The sequence below is a fragment of the Crocodylus siamensis genome, chromosome 8 (genome assembly GCF_052110815.1).
Source record: "Crocodylus siamensis isolate JL-2025a chromosome 8, ASM5211081v1, whole genome shotgun sequence".
In the NCBI taxonomy this organism is placed as follows: domain Eukaryota; kingdom Metazoa; phylum Chordata; order Crocodylia; family Crocodylidae; genus Crocodylus; species Crocodylus siamensis.
In genome coordinates, this window is record NC_143402.1 from 59,273,125 (window position 1) to 59,292,523 (window position 19,399).

The 19,399-nt window shown below is 44.1% G+C and overlaps 1 protein-coding gene across 2 annotated transcripts in view; it reads right to left on the minus strand.

Annotated features, from left to right (window-relative positions):
* Positions 1–19,399, minus strand: part of PIK3R5 (phosphoinositide-3-kinase regulatory subunit 5) — a 100,402-nt gene that overhangs the window by 13,632 nt on the left and 67,371 nt on the right. For both annotated transcript variants that reach the window (XM_090060973.1, XM_090060974.1), the window contains exons 4-14: positions 16,514–16,582; positions 15,449–15,587; positions 11,650–11,719; positions 9,417–9,591; positions 8,548–8,701; positions 7,826–7,909; positions 4,491–5,241; positions 3,521–3,674; positions 3,107–3,232; positions 2,390–2,518; positions 1,552–1,645 (exon numbers count right to left, since the gene is read on the minus strand). In XM_090060973.1, coding sequence (XP_089917099.1) covers positions 1,552–1,645; positions 2,390–2,518; positions 3,107–3,232; positions 3,521–3,674; positions 4,491–5,241; positions 7,826–7,909; positions 8,548–8,701; positions 9,417–9,591; positions 11,650–11,719; positions 15,449–15,587; positions 16,514–16,582 — 1,945 coding nt within the window. The remainder of the gene's footprint in view (positions 1–1,551; positions 1,646–2,389; positions 2,519–3,106; positions 3,233–3,520; positions 3,675–4,490; positions 5,242–7,825; positions 7,910–8,547; positions 8,702–9,416; positions 9,592–11,649; positions 11,720–15,448; positions 15,588–16,513; positions 16,583–19,399) is intronic.

The window sequence follows — 19,399 nt, forward strand, 5'->3', positions numbered from 1 at the left end:
TATACTATACTTCAGCCTTCCTTTGGGCCTTGAATCATGTTTTTCTAGGGGCTCTCCCATTCCACCCTACACCTAACATCCATTCCCAATTCCAAGAATTATTATTTTGCCAATTGTTCAGAACACTTGAGACAGTTTAGGAATGGTGATCCTTTCCATTGCCTGATATGTGCTACTGCATCAGAGAGGAAATCTTCCAATCATTTTACTAGAATATGACTGAGGACAAAAGAGAAAAATAAAATGGAGTTTAATAACTGCCTCAGATGTAAATAAGCTAAGTTGGGATGTTCAGTGTGAAACATGGCAAGTGGGTGCTGACATCTCCACAGGATTAACAATTAAAATATATTTATGGGCACTGTTAGGTAAATGTGCCTTGGAAAAAATACAAAAGAGCAAAAGTGTGGTTTTCTAAATGGACCTCCTTTTCTGCAGGTTCAAATTTGTACTCAAATCAAGCTGGGCCTGAAATATTGTACTTGAAGTCCATTAGTACATTGCCCTGGAAAATGTATTGCAGGTATAAAAGAGCAAGTGTGAGAACTGCATTAGTTGAACTGGAGGCCCAGTTAAAATCAGGCCTCTTAACGTTTCAAACCAAAGAAGGCTGTTTGGTTCACTATTTATAGGAACCATAAATTGATCGCGTCCATAGTTGCGGGGAGGCAATAGACTTCCTGCAAGTAGGACACTGCAGTTTGCTTAGCAGAGACAGGAAGAGGAAGTTAGAACAGAAAAGCAATCTGTCCAGGGAAAAACAAAACTAACCCCTATGTTTTAGCAGTATGTTATTCAACCAGTAGGTGTCTTTATTGGTGGCACAACATTTCAGACAACCATGGAAAACAAAACTGGCGCCCAAGCAGTATGAATACTGGTGTGCCTGTAGTTGTAGCTGTTTTCTGTACTAAAAATACTTAATTTTTAAATAGATGCAACTTCCATATATCAGGGCAGATTACGTGCCTTCATGTGAAATGCATCAATTCTCTGCTTTGCCTAAATAAAGTGTAAGCACAGAATTTTAGAAGTCAAGTCCAAGAGATAACACACAAAGTAGAAAGAATAAAGCAGTAAGCAAACAGCGCCAAAAAACCCAAGATAAATACCACCTTCTGAAACAGCTATACTGTATCAGGGTCTGATGACAGGGAAGAACCTATTTGTAGTTATCTTAAATTAACTTCAGACCAGGATGAACATAATGAAAATGCTCCCTGAGATATGGAAGCTGGCAAGACATCATTGAAGGAAAATATAAGCTTTATAAACTTTATGACTTTAATTTCTAGGTTTGTAAAAAAATAAAAACAAAAGAAACATCTCTAGATCCCAGCTCATAGCAGTCTCTCTCACCACAGTCTTCTCCCAGCCCCACTTCCAACCCAGGCCAGGCACTGGTCTGATTTTCTTCTGAAGTCCTCCATCCTTTGTAAGCAGCAACTCATTAAACATCTACCTTCTGGTCTATCTGCACCTCCATTTCTAAAGCTGACTATATTACTATTATATCCATGATGCGTGACACAAAGGGGAGCAAATACATACCTGAAGCTTTGATGGCCCGAGTGGCAGCTGAATGCCCCAGCTCCAAGGAATGGATGAAGACCTCTGTTATCTTCTGCCCCCCCATCAAGGTTAGCTGTCAGGTGGAGGAGACAGGAGATATGCTAGTGAGCTAACATCAAAACAACATTCATGACAACAGCTGGGCACATCCCCAGCACTTTCGCAAAAAAGGACACTGAGGTACTGAAATGCTTCACAATTTTGTGAATTGTTAGTCTAAAAAAACTTCTAAAAATAAATCCTAAAAAAATGGTAATTTTCAGAATAAAACATTACAATTTTTCATTTCAAATTATTTTAAATGTCCTTTATTAAAATTGCAAGCATAAAAAGCATTTAATTAAAATTGCAAGCATTAAATTGTTTTAAATAGTTGAATACAAAAGAAAAAAAGTGATTCAAGGACCATATAGTGTCATCTGCTCTGTATGCCCGAGTCCCAGTGTTAGAAACCACCCATGGTACAAGAGTAGCAGGCCAGTGTTAATGTAGAAGCCTCCTAGGCCATTTCACTTACCAGACCAGGTACATCAGCTCACAACCTGTAGCCCATGTCAGTGTAGTACCTGTAACTAGGAGGCTCTGCTATGTTGAGAAAGCTGGTACAGGCAGACAGCTAATGGAAGCACAGTTTCACCACCCATGCTGGCCAAGTCTGACAAATAAACTGGCCAAACCATTAAGCATGATGGAGGTAGCAGTAATGGGGAGATGTTCTGCTCTGTCAGGGGGAAAACTGGACTTCTAGCTGGTCCATTCAGAGACTACCAGTCCCACGATCAGATAAGATAAGAGGGAAAGCTCCAGTCCTGCCTACCTCTGTCTGATAGAGCTGCAGCAGCACTGGGCGCATAGCGAACCGACAGTAGTAAAGAATCATGTCAGCCAGGATAGGCAGCTGCTCCCTGGAGTCCTCTTGCGGCTCCATTTCAGGCTTGACAGATTGCTAGTGTAAGCACAAGGAGAGAAATTAAAAACACATTCAGTTTGTCCTATGTCCTGCTTGCCCAGGGCTGAAAAGTACTGGGGAAGAGACTAAAAACCTCCATTTATCCCTCAAACAGGCACATCAGAGAAGAGGTTCACCCATAAGTGCCCTTCAGCCCTACCCTACTGGGACCAGCTGCTAGAATGAGAGGGGAGTGCAACCCTCTCTACTGACAATAGGGACAAGGAGGACCATGATGGCACAGTAACAGAAAGACTGACTTTCACATTTGAGTCTCTCTCTTTATTTCCTTACAGGTAGTTTTGTTCCCTAATGCACAACAGAGGTGACAGGGATGCTGCCTTCCTGCTCACCATTCTGTGAACACACTAGAGGAGAGGCAGGGAAATTAGGGGTCTGGTGCAGAAGCCAGATATCATCTGTAAATACACTGAGCCTAGTGGATTGGGATTGTCAGGGTCACTGCCAACTGATGCAACAGGGTGGCCACTCCAAAGGAATAGGGAACCTCTCACCCCATAATAACTCTGGAAAGGGAGGGGAAGGGAAAGACCCTATGCCAAGCTCATTTTTCCCTGGACATACCTGGCCCAAGACATCCGTAGGTAGGTTCATCAGTCCAAGAACATTGCGCTCGTACCATGGGTCCAACATCCCAATGTAATTGGAGATATCAGTGGTGCTGCTTTCCATCCCAGCCAAGAAGGGCTCCTGCAACCGGATGGACAATCACTTGTGGTTTATTTCATTTGTTTTAATTCTTACAAACTAATTTTTAGTGGGTGGCAGGTGCCAAATTAAGGCCCAGGAGGTACCAGGCTGAGTAGAGAACCTGTGACAGCATTTTCTTTACAGAGTGCTCCAGCCTTCCAGCCTTAGAGGTTCTCTCCCCGGTTCCTGTTTAGTGTATGGCTTCTCTGCTGAGCTGTTATGTTCCAAGCCTGGGTTTTTTGTGATGCAGAGAACCATTTGCACTAGGATAGAAGGCAAAACACATACCACCATTTGTGCTGAGGCTCTGAGATGAGGTTCTCCTGGAGAAGGAGGATATGTCAGTGGTGTAGATGAGGTAAAACTGCTCCTTTTCACAGGGATGTAGAAAAACTGCAGCTTGAAGTACCTTGTCAGTAATGGACAATTGCTTTCTTGCAATCTAGAAGGGAGGAAAGAGGCTGGGTGAGTGAGGCAAAACACTCTGGCAAGCCAGTGAGATCAATGGTAGTGCACTGAGATGTGCTATCAGCCACATATGTGAGCCTGCACCACCACATGTGCATGTGCACACCCCCACATCACACCCCTCCCACACTCACCTGCAGGGCAAAGGAAATCATTTAACTTTCCATCATTTGACTTCAATGGTAAGCTCTTTGGCACAGGGAATATTATTTTGTTATCTCTGAAGGATACGTAACCCAGTGGGGGCCTCATAATATCAAGACATGATTTAATGCCATTGCCAAACAGCAATGACACTGTAGCATCATAGAAAAATGGGGCTGGAAGGGAGCTCAAGAGATCATCTATCACAATCCCCTGCTCAAGGTAGGATCTTCTCTGTCTAAATCATCCCAGAGAAATGTTTGTTTAACATTAAAAACTTCCAGTAAGAAGGACTCCACAACCTCTCTAGGTAAAGATTTGAATCCCTGATTCTTTTATAAAGGCCAAGGTCTACATGCACTAGAATTGTATGTGCGCTGTGGGGAAAGGAGGGAGACACTGTGGTAAAGTTATCCTAAAAGATAACTGCAGAAATCCTATTCTCCATCATCACCTTCCAGTACAATCAGCCTCATAAAAAGGTGGCAGAGGATGGGGGTCAGATCCTTTGGGGAATTAAGTAAGATGCTCAGAGTGAGACCACCTGAAATTACAGCCTTTGAACTCCAGGGGATAGATTGCGGGGTCAGGGCAGTGTACATACATTGTAACGAGAGCCACCTTCCCATGGTGTTGTCCTGCTCACCTGAGGTTGCTGTAGGCCCTGGCCACTTTTCCTGAGATGCGGTCTGACCCAAAGACCACAACACGCAAAGTAGACACCTTGGTGTCCTCATCATAACTGAGAAAAGGTCTGCGCTGGACACACACTTTCTGGGCTGTGTGTTGCGGCGGCAGGCGTAGCCTCAGCATGTGCTGGGGCAGGGAGTGGGCCCTCCGGGAGCGCGCTGGGATGCGGTGCTTGGCTTCTGGATTGCCCAGGCTCTCAGCCCGGCGTAGAGGCAGCGAGAGCGACCCTATGTCTCGATAGTCTTTCAGGTCTTTCCTCAAGACCATCTGGCTTCTGCTCTTGAAGAGTCTGTAGATCTTATTGGTCAGACTTTGCCTCTGTTTGTGAAGTGTCTTCTCCCTCAGCTCTGGCCTCCCCAGAACCTCAAGAGAGCTCTCATCGCTGTCTTCTGCATAGCCACTGTCCATGCAGTCCTTGAGGCTTGAGACAAAGGACTTGAATGTCTTCTTGGAGACCAGAGACAGCTCTGACAGAGAGTCCTTGGAATTGGTGAAAAGGGATATCCTCGAATGCTTAGACATGTCCTCTGATAGAGCAGGGTACACAGACTCCTTGGAAACTGCTGAAATGGAAGAAAGCAGCGAGTCCCTTTCTGGAAAACAACCATCAATTTCCACCTCTTCCTCCTCCTCTTCCTCCTCTTCATCTTCCAAGACGACTGGCTTAGCAATGTCACATTCTTTGATAAGCACCTCATTGAGGATATCTGGAAGGCAACATAGGAAGAATCAGAGCCAGGGCAGAACCCTAAACACCACAGCACAAAACCGTACCAAAAACAAGAGACACACAGTGAATCAGGCCTCCTCCCACCCATCTGTCCTGGAACCAGTTCACAATGACTCCCTACTACTGTACCTAATCTCCAAAAATTTGCTAGATTCAAATAAGTGAAGTGATGGAACTGCTCTCACTTTTCTTAGGAAGCCATTCTACAGCATAGTATCAAATGTAGCAGTCATCTTATTAGAAACTGTGAACCTTTTCTGGTCAAAATTAGCTTTTTCACAAATATCATAGTTATGTTGAAATTAAGCATGTTCAAGAAAACTGCTCAATATAAAAGAAAAACTGAAAAGAGAAACAAATATTTTGTTCCAAACTAAAGATTTTGTTCCAAGTACGCTATTGAAAACTCAAAGAATGTTTTTGTTTAACTTATTTTTCTAATTAGACTTTGCTATTGGATTTTTCCTTCTCTTGTGCCTCCCACAATGCATTGAAGATCCATTTAATCAAAAAGAAAATGTTAATAGCCAATCAGGGAAGAAGCGATAATGCCACCTAATGATAACTGGCTGCCTGACAAAACTCTTCTTAATGAAAAGAATGAAAAGAGTTTGCTTTCCAGAGAAAAAGAATCTACGTAGTCTGTTGGAGCCTTCAGGCCATAAAAGCAGTAAATCTGCACAGAAATAAAAAGGTTTTCCAGGAGTAGGGAACCTCGAGCGACTGTATGTATAGAAAGGATGCAGGAAAATGCTGGTGTATGGGGGGAAAGAACCAGCTTAGGCTTCTCCCAAGCCTATCATTGGCATAAAGGTAAAACTCTAATATTTTACTCTCCCATTTAAGAATTAAAGGACCCCTCTACACATGCCAGTAAAGGTGTGATAAGATCTAATGTGCAATTCACATAATTGTGGCTCCTGCCGTACCACACATGCATGGCAGGAGGTGCAATTGTGGGATTGTGCACTAGATCCCATCGCACCTTACCTCCAGTGCTGGATCACAATCTTGGGCTCCCCCTGTACCAGCTCCTGCAGCTGTGACCCCGCAGCTAGTGTGGCTCAGCAGGGTTTGCAGTGGGGGCAGCGCTGGGAATGGTGGCCCCACTGCAAGCACTGTGAGCTGTAGGGCTCGCACTGGCAGCAGCAAGGAGAACGCTGCCCATGGTGTGAGCCTCCTGAAGTGTGGGCTCTGCAGGGGTGGCAGCATGGGGAACACCACTGCCACCGTGAGCCCTGCAGCCCACATTGGCAGGAAGAACGCTACTGGTGCTGTGAGCATCCTGAGGTGTAAGGCTCAGGGCCACAGCAGCATCCCCCACATACGGCCCTGCTGCAATCCCAGCATCACAGGAGGGGCATGGAGAGTGGCCTTTTCCCCACAGCAAGCCACACAGCTGACAACACTGCCTCAATTGCGAGCCTTGTCAGCTGAAGGGCTGGCAACCAGTGGTGCTCCCCTGTGGCTGGGAGCCCCTCAGTTGATGGTGCTCCCAGTCACAGGACTTGGCTGCACCTTCAATTAATGGAGTGATTAGAACAAACTAACAAGTTATTACGCATTTTTTGTGGCATAACTTTGTAGTGTATTTCTTGTTTTAGCCTGCCATTAATTGGTTAAACATGTAGCTGGGTCACAACTTAAGGCGTGATTACCTGGTTAATCATGCCTTACGTGTAATGTGTAGGAGGGTGCCAAATTCTCACCTACAGGTGGACCAGTGAATATTAAATAATGCAACCTTGGAAAATATTATTTGTATTTCAGTGGGGCCCAGAAACTCCAGCCCTGGACCAAAACCCTTCTGCGCTGTACAACCACAGAAGAAAAGTCCATACCCCAAAGAGCTTACTACCTGAGTACTGGGCAGTTTCCAGTAACACAGGTTTTCAAAAAAAAAGGCTGGTGCACCCTACTGACATTCCAGAAAGGCAGGAATTTACCATGTCTGTACAAAACAAACCTGTGCATACTAATACATTTGCTCATCTGTAAGCACACAAGTTATACCAGATTTCAACATGCTTAAAGTTTAAGTGTGTTCAGTGAAACCTGGATCATTCATATCTGCATGTTTCACAACTCAGTTGATTTGCAGCAGGTGGCCAAATGAAGGATGAGTTACTCAGCTCTTTATTTTCACTTCTACTTGAAACAGCACCTTTTCTCCACTCAGGTGGAGCTCATCAGCAGTCCTGTGCAACTGACTGGAAAAGAAGCACCCTTTGAAATAAAAGTCACAGGAAACAGCTGGAGCACCTCAGTGGGTCAATACAACTGCTTGCTGAAGCTATGTACATCCCTGGATACTTCACAAACACTTAGGTTCTTAACCCCCATGCAAATATAACATTGGGAAGATGCTGGGTCCTACTGTACTTGTCAATGAGATTGGGGCTTGAGTGTCTATTGAATCTGAGATGCTCTGAAGCTACTGAAAATGGCCCAGTGTTCAACAGGAAGCAAATAATGTACCTTTAACATAAGTGAACCCAAAGATTATGGTATTTCTTCCTGAATAAAACTGACACTCAGTTGTGCTTTATTTTTAATCTTACCAAAATTATCCTTATCCCAGCTGTAAGCATAACATCGAGCAACAGGGATTGGAATTGTGTGGGGTTTATATGACTGGGCTACCGCTGTGGGAAAAGAAAGCAAGAGAAAAGTTAGCGCAAACTCAGATGGTAATCTCCCAGACCCATTAACAACACGCATTGCATGCACCCCTGATATTACAATGAGCTGCTGCTCACAGGAGATTACACAGGCTATATAGCTATACTTCTTTTTTCTATTGCTGTGTGTAGTAGTGAGAAAATTATGGGCAGTGACATTTAAAATTACTATTAACAAAAATTACTGTTTACACATCACCAAGATGGTAAGACAGTTCACTCAGAGCTATAGTTTCAAACTCTTTGCAGGTTCAAGCAATGCTATTGCTGCAATAATTTTATCATTTGAATGCATTCTTAACCAAAAAAGCTGCAGACTGAATTCTTTTAAAATGAAAGCTGAGATTCTGGGGAAGAAAAAGAAGCCAGCAAGAAAAAAAAAAAATCCAGTAACTGATTCATCATAAGGTTGGGATGTGAACCTGAAGGTGTTCGCATTTTCCTTCTACTTTTGAAATGTAATGCAATACAGGATTTCACACTTCAGAGCATTTGCTCTTAACACATTCAAAATAGAGATGTTAACTTATATGTACAATCTGAATTAAAGACTGAGATGTGGAACACCCAAGAGACCAGCCCAAATTAATTTGTGCTTATACCTGTGATTTTAGGAAAGCCTGCTCTTGTCCCAATGTCCTGTAGCGTGAACTTCAGCTGTTCTCTGGCTGTGGCAGGGTCGCTAGTAACAGCTGCCAGCTCCAGGGCTTCTGTGATGCTAGAATAGATGTCTAAGAGCACTTGTAAGGTCTTTGACTAAAGAAAGAAGAGAAGAGAGAGACTGAGGCAACCAGCTATGCATCTCTCTCTCAGAAGCTAATGCAATTATTTTAGGAAGACTTCTAGCCAGAGATGAGTGAATTTCCATAGTGCCTCCTCTCCAAATTAAAAAAGACAGTCAAGTTAAAAAAAGAAAAATTTAACTAAAATGAAAATTGTCTTTCCATTTCAAATGTTGAGTTTTCCTTTGCTTTCCCAAACTTCTTTCAGTTTATGAGGGGAGGGAGGGAAAGAGTAGTAAAATAGTGAGAAAAACTGGAATATCCTTTCCTATTCTTGCAAACAAAAACTTACAAGATGCTTCTTGGAAGTATTTAATTCTGTGATTCCTTTCCAAAGGAAAAAAAATTGCATGAGATTTTTTTTCGATGTTCAAATGGTCAAAACCCATTTTTCAACAAAGAGTTCCTTTAATTAAGCAATAATTTAGGCAGTGCTATTCAAAGATGGCTTTTAAAGCAAGTAGAATAAGTAGCAGTTTCTGAACTGAACAGCTTTGAGATCTCATTCCACCTTACAATTCATAAGACAATTTACATTCACTCAGCAAATTTCACTCCCCAGAAGAGCACTACTCCACTATGGAAATACAGGTGCCTCTGGAGCAAGGCTGACAACTATTAGCCTGCAGAAGCTTCACCCCGCAAGACAGGGACAGAACTGCTGGGCCTCAGTACAAGCCTCACTCTACCTTCAGTACTTGACATAAGCTGCTTAAGTCATACTGATTTCCAAAGTTGGCCTGATAGACGTGTTCAATTAATGTGACAACAGTGCTGTGCTGCGGCTGCTCGGTGCCACTCAGCTTCTCAGCAATGGACAGGAAGTCGCTCTGAATTTCGGAGGGGTTCAGCAGCAGCACCGTTCTGAGGATAAAGGAGATGGTGGTAAGTGAATCTGATAGAAAGTGAACTCTCACTACCATAGAGATTAAATGGCACCTCCCAAAACAGGCCCCAGTTAGAGCATTACACTAACAATCATGTTACCTAGTACCTGTATTGCTCACAAGATATGGGCAGGGAGGAAAATTGGGCAGCTTTTTGCAACATTTGATAAGTTCTAGACATTTAACAACAGACTGGCCTCTGGCTGCTTTACCACTCCATCCAGGAAGGGCACAGACCATCTGCAGACACTTCCTCAGCCTGACAAAGGATGTTTGTGCCCGAAAGCGTGCTAAGAAGAATTTTTCCAACTATTTGAGTTGGTCTAATAAAAGATATCAGATTTATCCAAAGAACCTTGTCTGCCTATGCCCTTGGACCAACATAGCTACAACCTATACTCCTGAGACTATTTAATAAGACACCCACTAGATGGCAATAGCCTTCCATAGTATAAAAACACCATGCATGGGTGAAGGGCAATCCTCATGGTGCCCCTTTACCACTCACATAAAGCAGTATGGGCTTGCTTTTGTTCTTCACACTTCTGTATAGTCAGAGATGTCACATACCAAGTAATTCCACTCTCTTAACCTCAAGCAGAGACAAGGCAAGTGCCGTGCAACTTCCCTTCCTAACCTAGAGAATTCTTGCTCCTCAGCTTTCTTTCAACACAAGCTGCAGACTGTGCCTAGACAAGACATTTTTCTGGGCACAGGTTGGACTGGGAACGTGAAATTGATGTTGCCAAATCCAAATTGGGAACTCTGTTATGCAGACACTGCTATGGCCATTTTAATGAGTCGAGAAATATGCTGCCCCCTGTAGTGTAACTTAGAGCTTCCTTAAATGTCTGGGGGAGGGTGATCAAAGAGGAAGCCCCCTGAACTTGAAACTAGGCTCCACACTGGTCCAGAAAAGCACTTAAAGCAGGTGTTTAACTCTATGGAGCTGAACAGTCCCATTAAAATGAATGTGACTTACTTTAAGTCAAAGTTTTCAGAATTGGAGGCTAATGCATCCAGAGCCTCAGGCACTGGCTGCAGGTTCTTTATAAACCTGGGTCTTTGTTTATACACATTCTTACACTGGTACAGCTATGTTATATGTCAAGTGCTCGTTTGTGTGTGTGCGGGGAATGTCTGTTAATTAGATAGCCTAGTGAAGTTCCTAGAGTGCCTGCAGTTGTACCAACATAAAGGTGCCAATCTGTTTTATTCTCTTTCCCATACAGCAGTACTGGTATAAGCACCTTTGCCATATTATAACTGCATCCAATCAAGGAGGGACATGCACTGCTATAACTGCATCAACAAGATTAATGCAATACAGAGTTTTGTATTTAGACACACCCTACCTGAAAAATGTGCAGAGCAGGGACAGGAGAGCTGCCATACCTGCCAGCAAAGGGCTGTGACTAATGGCTAACCAGGGTGAGGGCAGCTCTGTGTTATGATTTTCATATTTACAAATGAGGGCAATAGCACCAGGAGGAAGGGACTGAAGCTCAGATAACATCCCTCCAACCTCATTCACATTCAGAACCTCCTGCCACTGTTTCCTTGTATAAAAACTGGGTTTTTACTGACCAGGTTTAAACCCTATTGAAACCTTCTTCTAGGGGTGGACTCAGTTCTTCCCTGCCTTCAATACCCTCTTTTCCTTTCTAACAGGTACCTCAAAGCATCCATTCTCTTGCATGAGCAGAGATCAGCCAAGGCAATTCTTTGTACAGGAACTGATCAGCTAAGGGAATACAGCATCACAGCAAGCATGTATTGATACAGAGAATGGTTAGGGACCCAGAATGACCACTATGGAAACTTTACGTTTTTCATTTTATTCTTCTTAACCTTCAGCTTGGTGTTGTTTTCCTATTCTTCCCCTTCTACAAAGTCACACACCTCTAGTCACTACAGCTGCTACTGCATGGAGAACAAAGGGTACTCTGGAACGTGTCATGTATTTGGAGAGAGTTATGAACATTAATTCCAAGGCCCTGCAAATCTCTGTTCCTTTTCCCCCAACTGCACTTACATGGTGGAGCTTTGGTAGTTCTTCACAAACAGTCCCTGCTCTGTTCGCACCAGCCTCTGGTATGAAATACCTGTGAAGAAGAGGGGCATTTAAAAAACAGCAGCAACTCTTACCACACGCACAGCAGGATTCTCTTGGCCCCAATCATATACAGCTTTGTTTTATTACATGGTGCCAAATTGGTCAAGTCAAAAGATTAGGCTAGAAGCCTGGCATCCATTTAAGATTCCTTGCCTGCATTAAAAATTCAGATCAAGGAGCTATCACATGTGCTAACATTGCTCCTTCAAGTCCTAGTGTAGACAAATCTTTAACACATAACTTGTGTACAGACTCACACAACCCTCCAGATGGCAATCACATCACAGTTCACACTCCTGTTTAAGGCCTAGCAGCAGTGTCCCAGGGGCAAGTAGTGCCTTATGTCATTTCATGGGCAACCCGTACAATTCTAGGCTGATGCTTTTGCACACAGTTTAATGCAAGCAACCTTGCTTTGCAGAACAAAATGCATTAATCCTAGATTTCAGACTATACCACAGTTCATGGAATTGTTGGCAAATACTGACAGCAGCTTTGACTTAGTTAAATATTTACCTCTTAGCTCAATAAGGCTTTGCCTTAACCTCATTATAAGTCAGGGAGTTTATAGGACAAGTCCATCAGGTCTTAGTTGGATTTCCAGCAGACAAGCATTGCATTCACAGAGCTGCCACTTATACCGGTGCCAAATGAAAGCAGAAGGGCCAAGGACTGGATGTGCCATGGATATGTTACAGGTTCTCACCCCTTATGGGAGTCCCTTTGGCTTACAGTTAGTACCCACTAGCATGTGTCAACAGCATGCTGTCTTTCTCTATGGCTGACAAGCTGCATGCTTCTTTGCTGGATGCAGAAAACCACCCATTTGCCTTGGGGACATGAGCCAAGTAATTCTTGTGCACCTGTATCATAGTGATGACAGCAAGATATAATTAAGTCTCCTAGAGATTAATTAAAGGCTCCTGGGCATTTATTACCCAGCATGCTGCAGGTATGTTTAAAGTAGGCTTCCTGTACCTGACTGGTGAAATGGCACTCAGAAATTCCAAGTTTGTAAACTGGTATAATAGTAATGATTGAACACACAGATGATTCTAGCTAACTCCAGGGAGTTAATGGACTCCAACCATCTACAGGACCACCAGGCTGTTTCACCCTTCAAGGGCTCCACCTGCATTACAGGCACAATCACAGCTCCCCGTTGTATAGAAGATTATTTGACTGGTTTCAGTGTGGGGCCACAGCTGAGCCAAGAGAGGACAGAGGTCAACCAGCCTAGTTTAAACATCAGCCTCTTATTAGGACTGAGACAAAACCAGGGCCTGTTTCCAACCCACCTCTCTCTACCCTGCTCAGCTGCATTCACCTACAGTACTGTGGCTGTTCAGTACATCAGACCCCAGGGCTCAGGTCTGAAAACCAGTTGTATTGGAGCCTCCCAGATTAAACCTTACTTCACAGTTGCTCACTGTAAGCGTATCCACAACTCTGGCTGGAAGGGGGAAGGGTGGATGAGAGGCTCCCCAAAGGAAAGAAACTAGGGTTGTCATCACAACAACCCTGTCAGGTTGCAGCCTTGAAGCTGGGGCCTCAGTCTGACTAGCACAGCTGTTCATCTCAACATGCCCCCCTACCACTGACCACCCAGCTATGCTAGGCTGGCCTGAAATGTTCATCGGGGCCTAGCCCTCCACCTACCTCCCCATCACTAGAGTGGCCAGTTAGGGTCAGGGGTTGTGGCACTGCAAGTGGAGATCACAATACAATCTCCTGATGGGGAAGTGTAGCCCACAGCCAGTGCTGGCTGTTAACCAGCAAGCAGAAGTATTTCCAATGCATGCTGACCCCTGCAATAAAACAGGTAAGTATCCTGGATAAGTGCCCAGCAATGAGTTACCTAATGAGCATCACTTCACTGCTCCTGTGTCATACCAGCCTTTCCTTTTGGTCTGTGTTGTTTCCCGGCTAATAGTTTTCCAGCCTCATGCTTTTTTCTTATCTTCACTGTTCCCAACTCCTACTGAATTCTCACTGCATGTTTTTATGGGAGCAGCACTCATCGTGGAGATTCACAGGTTTCATGGTCAGTACAACCCAGCCTGTCAGGTTTCGTTCTTACAAGGCCTTTAAAGGCAGCATGGGAAGTAGTGCAGTCAGCTGCAGAGGGGACCCATGGAGATGAGCCACAAATGACTGTGGTATACTGGAAAGCTACCCAAACTAGCTTTAACCCATAGCTTAGATACCAGTAGCAGTGTAGTCAGAGCAGCATGGAGCTCAGCGCATGCTTATTTACCTTGCTGAGAATTGACAACAGTGCAGGAAAATCCAAAGGTAACCAAGCTCTTTCTATATTTCTGGCTACTTGTATGAGAGCAGATATAATGTTTTTCATTCTTTTGCTTCTCTTGAAAACATCTTCCATCCAATCACATTTCTAGTACCTCTAAAATTTTACTCATATTTAATCCCTGGTTAAATCACCACTTAACGCCTCCGCAAAGGCTAAAGGAATTTTTGTCAACACTCTACCAGGTAATCTGCAGTTGCTGGCATTCACTGCCACCAGCATAAACTGAATCCCTGGCTAACATCTTGGTTAAGCAGCATGTAGCAATCCCTCCTCTGTCCTACCAGATTGCTTTAGGATCTCTGTGGCCTTCTCTAGGGCTCTGTCTCCCTTAATAAATCAGCTAGGAGAATGCTGCCACAAGCCTTGAAACAGCATCTCACCTGCCAACAGTTTTAAATGCTGTGCCACCTAACTCTGTTTACAGCTAATCTAATCCATGGCAATAATGCATCAGTTGTTAAATAGTACCCAGGGGTTAAGTGGTGATTCACCAGGTGTTAAATTCTAAAACATATTCTAGTGCTGTACTTAAAATAATCATTCTTTGCATCTTTTCCTAACATTTACTATTTTGTAATGGCCTCTTCTTTTAATTGGAATGCCTGTTTAATAAGGAATATTGAGCCACCAGCACATCTTAATTACGAGGAATAATGGGACTTTGGGTACAGTCATGTATGAGGTAACAACAGCTTAACCACCAAGAAGTGGCTAGGACTTTCAATGAACTATATGAAAATATTTATACAGCAGCACAGTCAAAGCCTAAATTTTCAATGAATGGATTCACTGTTATCACCTAATTATGCCACTGTGTTCCCAAAGCATAGTTAAGGGTGAGGTGGAACAGCAACAGGAAGCAACTAAAGCTGCTTTACCATGCAAAAGATACTGCCAGAACAAAGGGGCTACAGTGGAAATGTTCATGTCTTTAACCCATAATGATCAGAATGTCTGACTGAATTTATCATTCTCATGGACACTCCCATTTTAGTTTGATACACTGCTAGATTCATACACAGACCACTGAAAACCTAACCCTGTCAAATGTAGCTTCTCACCATTTGGAAGAGAGCTAGCATCCAATCTATGTTGGGCAACCAGCCCAAGCAGCTCCATGGTCTCAGCTACAGCTCCTCCTAGCTGACAGTGGTTCCCAACCAAATGCCGATTTACAAATGTCATAGAACACAGAGCAAATGATAAGAAATGGTCCCACAGTTTGTTGCATTACAGAAAGAACTGGTACACTGGGCCACAGGAGCGTGTACTTCTGGTCAGTGAAGAAGAACAATCAAAACACTTGACTCCATGTGTCATGTGTCCCCAGTTAGCTATCTGCAAGACCACAAAGGACTAAATGACTAATGACTCTGTAAAACAATGGATAATTTGGGTTCCTACCTGGGGCCTTGAGTTCATCACTGATGAAGGTCAGGAGCTCCCGGAAGATGTCACAATATGGCACAGGCCAGGTAAGGAAGTTGTGGTAGATGCTAATGGCTTTGCGAAGAAGGTCCGAGTCTAAGGGAAAGTGAGGAGTCTACAAGGAAGAAATACATGGAAGAAGGTTTACATTTAGAATTGGACTGTGAATGCAGTCCTGAAGCCTTACATACCCAAACCACTCAGACAGACCCAGATCTTCATGGATTCCAGCCCACACTCCAAGACTCAACAACGAAGCATCAGACTGAGCTGCTTGAAAGCAAAAGGAAAAGATGATGCCATGCAGACCATTAGTATGACCCCTGACGTCCCTTCCAATCCTATGATTCTAACATGAAGGGAAAACAGGTGGCTCAGACCAGCAGCCCATCTTTTCCAGTATCCCATCTGTGACAGTGGTCAAAACTGACCACTTCAGACCTTGGAAAACTCTACATAGCAAGGCTGCTTCTCCTCAGCCTCCATCAGCTACTGCCTAATGCTCCAAAGCAGCAAAGTTTCTCTCTCTCATAAAGACGCATTCTAAGCAACCATGAAACCACAAATGCCTAATCCTTTTATGAATCTTTCTCACCTCTTGGCTGCTTTAAGATCTTTCAACAATGATTTCCACAGGATGACTGCTTTGTATTGAAAAAAAATATTTTGTATATTTCCAAACATCATCTGTTTCATTAAAAGTTCCCTTTGACTTTCTAGTCTGAGGAATGGGAGTGGATGACCTTCTCTGTATATGCATTATCTTATATACTTCCTTCATGTTCGTCCTCATCTCATCTCATCTTTAAAGTTAAACACATGTGTAAACTCTTCTCATCTCCAGTCATACAGCAGTTTCTCCAAGCCTCTGATAAACGTTACCCGTTTTCAGATCCTCTCTGTCTTTAAACTGAGATTACCGGAACTAAGCCTTTTAGATGAGGATATTCAATGGATTTGTACAACAACACGACGTACTGGGTAGTGTTCCAGCTCTCAGCACAGCCCTGGACGCTAAAGATTAAACACTTTGGAACTTACACACAGGACAGCAGAGTAGAAGAGCAGAGCCAATGGAGTGAGGAGGTCATAGTCACAGTCATCTTGGACCTGCAGGATATACATGAAAACAAAGAAGGGTCAGCTGTGTTACTTGTTTACTGGAATACCTAAATGCCACTAGTTCATTTTACATAATGAAACTAACAGGTAGTAAGTTTAAAACTAACAAAAGGAAGGTCTTTTTCACATGGCATGTAATTACAGTGTGGAACTCTGCCACCAGATGTTCCAGAAGTTGACAGTTTAGCCAAATTCAAAAAGAGGGCGTGCAAATTCTTGGAGGAAAGGGGTATCAGTAGCTACTGAGCGTGGGAGTTAAGGATGCAGCCTCTAAATCAGAACTTCTTAGATCTTAAATGCTGGAGGCTGCAAGTGAAAGAGGAACAGTGGAAAAAACCTTGGTTATACTCTGTTCACTCCCCACCCCTTTCAGCATCCACTCTCTGCTGCTGTGTGACAGACACTGGATGAGAAGGACCTATGGCAGTGCTTATGTTGGGAGATGGAAGCTTGTAAGAAACCATCCAATGGTCAGATTTATCTAAGGGTCTCACCCACTTCCCCATGCAATGGTATCAACGTTTGTCTACACAGGGAAATAGCTTGGCACAATAGCTTGTGGAAAAATAACTGCTAAACCCTAACTCCCTAGAAGAACACTGGTTCTGAACTGAAGATCACCTTTGTGAGAGACAGCTTAATCCACTCTGTAAATTTAGAGCCACAAATTTGGCAGGATCTTTCTTATTTGCACTTTTCAGACAATGAACTGATTGGACTTCACTACCCTATGTAGCACCCAAGGGGCACAGATTCAAGTCAACCTGCTTCCAGGCACTTTCCAGTGGAAAAGCAGGGGAAAGAAGAGAGAGAAACTAGGTTCCATGTGGGATGGTAAACAAACTCTCCACCCACAGGGAAACCAATTCAAAGGGAAAGGTATCAGAAGCAGCAGCGTAATTCAGGGGAAGGACTAGACAGGATAAATTGCCTAGAAGTTGTGGAATCTCTTTCATTGCAGGTTTTCAAGGAAAGGTTAGTAGAAGTGCCTGGAATAGGTTGTGAAGCGCAGCAGTTGGAACCCCAGGAGAACGCCCTACACAAAGCACTTAGAAGAACTCTGCAGCCCAGAGCAGGCAGAAATTGGACAGGGCCATGCTCAGCAGCAGGAGAATAAGCAGAACTCCATAACCAGCTTGATTATGAAACAAGATGAAAATATCTTGGTTAAATTTATGGAGGGGATAGATTGATAGAAAGGGGAGTTCAGGTTCTCTAGTCATGTGTAGAGTTGTGGTTGTAGTCCCAGGTTGCAATGCAAAGTGGAGGGGGCCTGGTTATCCCATGCTTCTGGGCTTTGTTGGCTGCCATATGGGGCCAGGAAGGAATGTCCCCACTCCTGTTGCATCCATTCTATTTTTCCCCCTCCCTTAGAAGCATTTGGTGTTGACCATAGCCAAGACTGAAGATTTGGACTGTGATATGGGATCCTTCTGTTGGGAGCTCAAAAAAACCTCAGAGGTTGCTGCCTAAAGGGTCTGTCTCCTCTTCTCAGGTTCATTTGTATGAGGAAGGAATTTTATGGTCATATTGGAATGGACTGTAGGAGTTTTTGCCTTCCTTTGGAGTGGGAGATGTTGTCCTCTTTCTTCAATGTCTTGAGTATTTTAATAAATTAATTCCTGTCCCTACAGTGGCAGGACACTAATGGTGCCCTTGTCCCCCTGCTTTACCTGGGACAAGTTAAAGGGTGCTTTTGATGTTTAGGGCATCATGCCTGGTAGTTGTGCATGAGGACTGTTCCCCAGGGAATCACAGTTTGAAGGTTTTCTCTTTATCCATGGGAAACAGATTTTTTTCCCCCCACTAAAAACAAAAAGTTGAGATTTTTACCTAAATCACATGAGTCCATTAGGGCTGTGTGAAGCTTTGATCCCCAATTCAATTCAGCGGAGATTTGGCCCGGTTTGGTGGCCGACTCTCCGAATCCAAATCGAATCAGAGGACCCTTTAATCTGTCTGAATCAATTCAGAACTGTCTGAATCGATCCGGCAATTCGGACACGGACACCGCTTTTACTGTTTTTTCTACATATCTCTGGGTAGCAGGGGCTCTGAACCGTGCAGTGCTGGGGCAGATGAAGTGTCCCCCAGGAGCACGGGGGGCGGGGTGGGCCCCAGCGCGCTTGGCAGCAGACCCAGAAGTGGACCAGAAGCACTTCCTGTCCACTTCTGGGTCTGCCAGGGAGCGTGCAGGGGGGTGGGGGGCCCTACACCCCCCTGACTCAGTGACTGGCGCCTCCTAGGTCTAGGGGGCACCTGGGTTCCCCCTGCGGCCGACTGCTGGGCTGGAGAGGTTGTTGGGGGGGAGGCAGCACACTCCCTGGCAGACCCAGAAGTGGACTGGAAATACTTCCGGGTTCATTGCCGAGCATGCTGGGGAGCCCCCCCATGCTGCTGTGGGATGCTCCATGCACCCCAGCACCGCACCAATTATGAGCTGCGCTGCTACCTCAAGGTATGTAGAAAAAAAACTTTTAAAGTTGTGCCTGTGTCCGAATAGCTGACTCACAGAATCAGCATCAAATCTTCAGATTCAGATTGTAAAATTCTTGATAAAAGAGAGATTTTGCTGTAAATTAAGTGCTCATGTGTACTCAGAGGTCAACACCATCACTTCCTGTGTCCCTAAATATTCCTTGGAAGTCTTCCATCCATGTCCTGCCTTAACGCTACTTAATTTGTGATGCCATCAGCTTTCACATCACAGGGTGAAAGTGTTGCTGGTTAATAGATCAGCACCCCAGATGTCTCACTTCCCAGGCTTCACTTGATATATCAAATCTTAGCAACCTGCTGTTTACA